The sequence below is a fragment of the Salvelinus alpinus genome, chromosome 18 (genome assembly GCF_045679555.1).
Source record: "Salvelinus alpinus chromosome 18, SLU_Salpinus.1, whole genome shotgun sequence".
NCBI classification, from domain to species: Eukaryota; Metazoa; Chordata; class Actinopteri; order Salmoniformes; family Salmonidae; genus Salvelinus; species Salvelinus alpinus.
The window spans coordinates 36967724-36975841 of NC_092103.1; the positions used below are offsets into that span (position 1 = coordinate 36967724).

The 8118-nt window shown below is 40.6% G+C and overlaps 1 protein-coding gene across 6 annotated transcripts in view; it reads right to left on the reverse strand.

Annotated features, from left to right (window-relative positions):
• Positions 1-3155, reverse strand: part of cdk5rap2 (CDK5 regulatory subunit associated protein 2) — a 71169-nt gene extending 68014 nt beyond the window's left edge. For all 6 annotated transcript variants that reach the window (XM_071351806.1, XM_071351803.1, XM_071351805.1 and 3 more), the window contains exon 1: positions 2988-3155. In XM_071351806.1, the coding sequence (XP_071207907.1) occupies positions 2988-3040 (53 nt within the window). In that variant the 5' untranslated portion in view covers positions 3041-3155. The remainder of the gene's footprint in view (positions 1-2987) is intronic.
• Positions 3156-8118: the final 4963 nt, after the last annotated feature.

Genomic DNA, 8118 nt, shown 5'->3' on the forward strand with positions numbered 1-8118 from the left:
CCAATAGTCAAAGGTATATGAAATATAAATGGTATAGAGAGAAATAGTCCTATAATAACTACAACCTAAAACTTCTTACCTGGGAATATTGAAGATGTTAAAAGGAACCATCCAGCTTTCATATGTTCTCATGTTCTGAGCAAGGAACTTAAACGTTAGCTTTTTTACATGGCACAGATTGCACTTATACTTTCTTCTCCAACACTTTGTTATTGCATTATTAAAACCAAATTGAACATGTTTCATTATTTATTTGAGGCTAAATTGATTTTATTGATGTATTATATTAAGTTAAAATAAGTGTTACAAATAAATAAATAAAATTGGCCGATTAATCGGTATCGTCATTTTTTGGTCCTCCAAAACTCGGTATCGGCGTTGAAAAATCATAATTGGTCGACCTCTACTTGAGACATCTGCGGCATTGTGTTGTGTGACACAACTGCACATTTTCGTGGCCTTTTATTGTCCTCAGCACAAGGTGCACTTGTGTGATGATCATGCTGTTTAATCAGCTTCTTGATATGCCACACTTGTCAGGTGGATGCACTATCTTGGCAAATGAGAAATGCACACTAACAGGGATGTAAACACAATTGACATGCTGACTGCAGGAATGTCCACCAAAGCTGTTGCCAGAGATTACAATGTTAATTTTTCTACCATAAACTGCCTCCAAAGTCATTTTAGAGAATTTGTCAATATGTCCAACCGGCCTCACAACCACAGACCACATGTAACCACACCAGCCCAGGACCTCCACATCTGGCTTCTTCACCTGCCGGAAAATCTGATAATCTAATATTTCTGTCTGTAATAAAGCCCTTTTGTGGGGAAAAACGAATTCTGATTGGCTGCGCCCCTGCCCAGTCCTGTGAAATCCATAGAATAGAGCCTAATACATTTATTTCAATTGACTTTTTCCCTTATATGAACTATAACTCAGTAAAATTATATAAATTGTTGCATTTTGCATTTATTTTTGTTCAGTATAGTTATCCTATAGATTAACTTTGTATTTATGCATGTTTTTTGGGACATAGTGAATATAATGTATGTATACTGCCTACCTGTTAAGAGTAACTCGCCAACCAGGGTAATACGCCTTTACTTCTCACAGAAACCACTTCATGACATCCCCCTCAACACTTTCCCTGGTTGCCACTACTCATGATCAACTAAAAATATGTTTCATAATTTATCTGTGACTTAAAAAAATTGTCTAATGACAATTTTTTAAGTCACTCCCAACAAATTATTTTGAGGTAGAGTGGCATTTTACCCCAAGTTACCCTACAATTGACATGTTACATTTAGCCCCGCTCTCCCCTATGCACTTACTGCTAATTGCAAAGCTGTAAAGTGCATAACCATGCCACTGCTAAAAAACAGTTTAAAATGGTGCAGTTCGTGCAGATTTAGGAGTTGAGAAATAAAGTAAGAATCGAAAGCTGGAATCCCTTTTTTTTTTTTAACAAAGGCCATTAAAACTGCTGTTCTGGCGATTGCAATAACTGTTGTGCATTGACTATGTCCGAATCCATTTTTTCCTCCCTATGGCTCACATAACTAGAATAGGCAACGAGAGGAATATTTATCTTGCATAGAACACACAAGCCGATTCAGGTAAATAGATCAACTATTCTACTATGGGGGTTTCCGATTTTTCTATGAATTAGTCGTTTTGTTTGACCAGGAAAAGTAAACGTGGACTGTTCTACCATCTTCAAAGTGCTCCTAAGCAGAAATATTTTTTAATGTTCCATTTTTTTTATTTATTGTTGCGTAGCGGCAATTATTTTGCCCTGGCGCTGCACCACAGCATATGGAGCGGGGAAACACTGGTTAGTGCGCGTGCTTCAGGTGATGAGCAAACAAATCGTGATAAACACTGGTCACTGTGTGTGGCTAAGTCGTTTTAATAATACTTTCCTGTGGATATGTTGTCTAATTTAAACCCACAAAAAGTCCAAATTAGCTAACAACAGGTAGAGTAAGTTCAAATTGAATTGTATTCTACATACGCGTCAGAGGAGACGTATTGGATCTCATCAATACAAATGAACGTGACTGTCAAGGAACAGCATCGGAACGTCGGGGTTTGTTAGTTATGGGAATTCACAATAAATCAACTGCCTTGTTGGTTGTTTAGTTAGTTAACATTAACTAGCTATGAATATTTCACCACAACCGAGTTCATGAGTTGCGCAACTGTGGTGGCTTAAATAAAATTATATGTCACCTGCTTCGCAGACAGGTGTAGACCATCAGTGAAATGCTTACTTACGGGTCCATTTCCAACAATGCAGTTAAAAATAAATGACACGAGGAATAACTAAGTAAAATAAATAACATGGCTATAGTGAATACAGTTGAAAATAACATGGCTATAATATACAGGAAGTACCATTACCATACCCCCTAGAAATTGAGGTAGCTAGCTATGTAAAGTAGGGGTAAAGTGACTAGGAAACAGGATAGATAAGACAGTAGCAGCAGCGTATGTTGTGAGTCGTCAGTATGCACATGTTGGGGTGTCAGATTCCTGTGTGCATAGTCAGCAGGCTCAGGTAGTCATTTGACTAGCTATTTAGTAGTATTGTTTAGAATACTATTTGGTTTGAATGAACGTTAATGACAACACTGTCAACAACCGTGGCTAACTAGCGTTACTAGCCAGATAACCAGTTGGCAACCAGCTACCATAAGATTTGTAACAACTAAGTTAACGGAAATACGTTAGCTAGCTTGTGCAAAGTCAAGTGAGGAGTTAAAATACGTGGGAAGCTAACGCTAACTATTCGTTTCAGCCCTATTGTCTTACCCGTCTGAAACAAATGCCACAGACCACTTGAGCTAGCTAGCTTTAACCCCAGTAAGCTAATAACGTTATATCAACACCAATTTTGAAATAACTTTAGTTGAATAACGTTAGCTAGATATGCTAGCAAGCTAGCTTTAACGTTATTGGCAGGCAAATCGCGTACCTTCCATTGATGTCAAAGGGAAGCGTCTGATCATCTCCAACGACGGAATCCATCCTGAAATGGTATTCCCTTTTAATTAATATCAATATTTACGCGTAAACCTCAATATGAAGCGGGTATAAAATTCAAAGCAGTCGTTACTACCGCCATTTTGATTTAACGTCATTATGGGTGTATTCATTATGTCTTGCAACGGAAGCCGTTTAACATTTTAAATAACCAAACGAACCGGTGAGGGACGTACTTGAATTTGTCCAAGAGAAACTCTGGTTTTCGTTTGAAAACGTTTTCGTTTGAAAACGTTTTCGTTTGGAGTAAACGTTTTCGTTTGGAGTAAACGTTTTCTGTTGCAGAACTTTTACAACAGAATAGGTGTAATGAATACACCCCAATGCCACCTCGAAATTCTAGGGTGGAGTCCAAAAGCAGGCGCGCAGTGTCCGATTGGTCAAAACAAATACACTTTCCTAATGATTGGTGGGGAGGCTCATGGGAAAATGTAGTGTGTGTATATATAATGTGTGTGTATGAAGTTGGCCTAGTTGTTAGGTACGCAAATACTTGGAAAATGAAACCATAATTTTTATTTTAAAAATAAGGGAAAAAATGAGTTAAACACAATTATTGCTTACATTATATTTGACCATGGATGGACACTTTTTCATAATGACACCACCAGTGATGTTATACAATTGAAATAACACTTATGGCTTTTCTAGTTCTCCTTGATTCCTCTTGTCGTCTCTGCTCCCTTACAAAACATGTCCTGTTGTAGTGTTATCACAAACAGTTTTTAAATATTGATGTATTTCCCCTGTGGTAGCTACATTTACTCAAAATGTTAACATTTTTAGGTTTACTAATCTCATATTCTAATGTTGTGACATTTGATGCCTCCACAGATTATAGCTGACTGTGGTGGTTGCCTGGCATGAGTGGGGGAGTTTGGTCATGATGGTTTTACCTGGGTTCATAGCACCCTCTGCTGACCATCTATGGCAGTGGTTTTCAATCCTGGTCCTGGGGACCCAAAGGGGTGCAGATTTTTGTTTTTGCCCTCGCACACTACACCTCATCAGGATTTGGATGATTTGAATCAGATGTGTAGTGCTAGGGCAAACACAAAAATCTGCACCCCTTTGGGTCCCCAGGACCAGGATTGAGAACCACTGATCTATGGGAATGCTTGCTTCTTTAATTACAGGTACAAAGCAAACCTGATTCTAATGATCACCAAATTGTCAAGTCTATTAGTTCTGGAATAGATTAAAAAATGTGGACTGCTAGGTTAGGGGTACTTCAGCAGAGTGATCTTAGTGGACTTGGTCAATCAGGTCACTTTAGGGCAGGGGTGTCCAACATCCTGCCTGTGGGTGGTGTAAAATGACTAAAATCAAATTGAAACTGTAGAAATTATACTAGACATTCAGGGAGCTTTAAAAAATCCCCAAGCTATGGATAGAGGGCTATTTTTTATGGAGTGGATATAAAGTGCATTCGGAAAGTATTCAGACCCCTTTACTTTTTCCACATTTTGTTACGTTACAGCCTTATTCAAAAATTGATTAAATTGTTTTTTCCCCTCATCAATCTACACACAATACCCCATAATGACAAAGCAAAAACAGGTTTAGACATTTTTGCAAATGTATTGAAAATTAAAAAAACTTTGTACATTTACATAAGTATTCAGACCCATAGACAGGATTTTTTTGAAGCACCTTTGAAAGTGATTATAGCCTCAAGTCTTATTGGGTATGACGTTACAAGCTTGGCACACCTACATTATTTGGGGAGTTTCTCCCATTCTTCTCTGCAGATCTTCTCAAGCTCTGTCAGGTTGGAGGGGGAGTGTCGCTACACAGCAATTTGAGGTCTCTCCAGAGATGTTCCGGGCTCTGGCTGGGCCCCTCAAGGACATTCAGAGACTTGTCCCGAAGCCACTCCTGCGTTGTTTTGACTGTGTGCTTAGGGTCATTGTCCTGTTGGAGGTGAACCTTCACCCCAGTCTGAGGTCCTGAGTGCTCTGGAGCAGGTTTTCATCAAGGATCCCTCTGTACTTTGCTCTGTTCATCTTTCCCTCGATCATGACTAGTCTCCCAGTTCCAGCCGCTGAAGAACATCCACACAGCATGATAATGCAACCACCATGCTTCACCGTAGGGATGGTGCCAGGTTTCCTCTAGACGTGACGCTTGACATTCAGGCCAAAGAGTTTAATATTGGTTTCATCAGACCAGAGGATCTTGTTTCTCATGGTCTGAGAGTCTTTAGGTGCCTTTTGGCAAACTCCAAGCGGGCTGTCATGTGCCTTTTACTGATTGGTGGAGTGCTGCAGAGATGGTTGTCCTTCTGGAAGGTTCTACCTTCTCAGAGGAACTCTGGAGCTCTGTCAGAGTGACCAGCAGGTTCTTGGTCACCTCCCTGACTAAGGCCCTTCTCCCCCGATTGCTCAGTTTGGCCGGGTGGCCAGTTCTAGGAATTGAATACATTTTTAATTAACCTTTATTTAACTAGGCAAGTCAGTTAAGAACAAATTCTTATTTACAATGACGGCCTAGGAACAGTGGGCTAACTGCCTTGTTCAGGGGCAGAATGACAGATTTTTACCTTGTCAGCTCGGGGATTCGATCAAAGAACCTTTCAGTTACTGGCTCAACACTAACCACTAGGTTACCTGCTGCCCCAAAGAAGCAACAGGTTCAAGGGACCAAGCCATTCCACGTTTCTTGATCATTATATTACTCAGGTGATTCAAATACAACAGTCGATCATTAATGAATGAAACCCTAAAGCAGGGGTGTCTTAACTAATTTTGTCCCGGGTCCGCATTCGGTCTTCAACGAAGCCCGTAGGGCCGCACTGTGTGTTATACAGTGCATTCGGGAAAGTATTCAAACCCCTTTACTTTTTCCACTTTGTTACGTTACAGCCTTATTCTGAAATGGACAACAAAAAAAAAGGTTTTCCTCAATCTGCACACAGTACCGACAATGACAAAGTGAAAACAGATTTGTAGAAAATGTTGCTAATTTATTCAAAATAAAACACAGAAATACCTTATTTAAATAAGTATTCAGACCCTTTGTTATGAGACTCGATATTGAGCTCCATTGATCCTCCTTGAGATTTTTCTACAACTTGTCCCGTGTGGCTCAGTTGGTAGAGCATGGCGCTTGCAACGCCAGGGTTGTGGGTTCATTCCCCACGGGGGGACCAGGATGAATATGTATGAACTTTCCAATTTGTAAGTCGCTCTGGATAAGAGCGTCTGCTAAATGACTTAAATGTAAATGTATGTTTGAAGTCCACCTGTGGTAAATTCAATTGATTGGACATGATTTGGAAAGGCACACACCTGTCTATATAAGGTCCCATAGTTGACAGTGCATGTCATAGCAAAAACCAAGCCGTGAGGTCGAAGGAATTGTCCAATTCTGCAGAGCTCCGAGATAGGATTGTGTCGAGGCACAGATTGGGGGAAGGGTACCAAAACATTTCTGCAGCATTGAAGGTCCCCAAGAACACAGTGGCCTCCATCATTCTTAAATGGAAGAAGTTTGGAACGACCAATACTCTTCTACATGGGCTCCCAAGGGGCCCAGCAGTCTAAGGCACTGCATCTCAGTGGTAGAGGCGTCACTACAGACCCTGGTTCGATTCCAGGCTGTATCACAACCGGCTGTGATTGGGAGTCCCATAGGGCGGCGCACAATTGTCCCAGCGTCGTCCAGGTTAGGGTTTGGCCGGGGTAGGCCGTCATTGTAAATAAGTATTTGTTCTTAACTGACTTGCCTAGTTAAATAAAGGTTAAATAAAATAACACATTCTATCTCCTATTTACAGTTGAAGACGGAAGTTTACATACACGTAGGTTGGAGTCATTAAAACTCGATTTTCAACCACTCCACAAATTTCTTGTTAACAAACTATAGTTTTGGCAAGTCGGTTAGGACATCTACTTTGTGCATGACACAAGTAGTTTTTCCAACAATTGTTTACAGACAGATTGTTTCACTTAAATTTCACTGTATCACAATTCCAGTGGGTCAGAAGTTTACATACACTAAGTTGACTTGTGCCTTTAAACAGCTTGGAAAATTCAAGAAAATTATGTCATGGCTTTAGAAGCTTCTGATAGGGTAATTGACATAATTTGAGTCAATTGGAGGTTTACCTGTGGATGTATTTCAAGGCCTACCTTCAAACAGTGCCTCTTTGCTTGACATCATGGGAAAATCTAAAGAAATCAGCCAAGACCTCAGAAAAAATTGTAGACCTCCACAAGTCTGATTCATCCTTGGGAGCAATTTCCAAACACCTGAAGGTACCACGTTCATCTGTACAAACAATAGTACACAAGTATAAACACCATGGGACCACGCAGCCATCATACCGCTCAGGAAGGAGTCGTGTTCTGTCTCCTAGAGATGAACGTACGTTGGTGCGAAAAGAGCAAATCAATCCCAGAACGACCGCAAAGGACCTTGTGACGATGCTGGAGGAAACAGGTACAAAAGTATCAATATCCACAGTAAAACTAGTCTTATATCGACATAACCTGAAAGGCCGCTCAGCAAGGAAGAAGCCACTGCTCCAAAACCGGCATAAAAAAAACAGACTACGGTTTGCAACTGCACATGGGGACAAAGATTGTACTTTTTGGAGAAATGTCCTCTGGTCTGATGAAACAAAAATAATACTGTTTGGCCATCATTATGTTTGGAGGAAAGAGGGGGAAGCTTGCAAGCCGAAGAACATCATCCCAACCGTGAAGCACAGGGGTGGCAGCATCATGTTGTGGGGTGCTTTGCTGCAGGAGGGACAGGTGCACTTCACAAAATGGATGGCATCAAGAGGAAGGAAAATTATGTGGATATATTGAAGTAACATCTCAAGAAATCAGTAAGGAAGTTAAAGCTTGGTCGCAAATGGGTCTTCCAAATGGAAAATGACCCCAAGCATACTTCCAAAGTTGTGGCAAAATGGCTTAAGGACAACAAAGTCAAGGTATTGGAGTGGCCATCACAAAGCCCTAACCTCAATCCTATAGAAAATTTGTGGGCAGAACTGAAAAAGTGTGTGCGAGCAAGGAGGCCTACAAACCTGACTCAGTTACACCAGCTCTGTC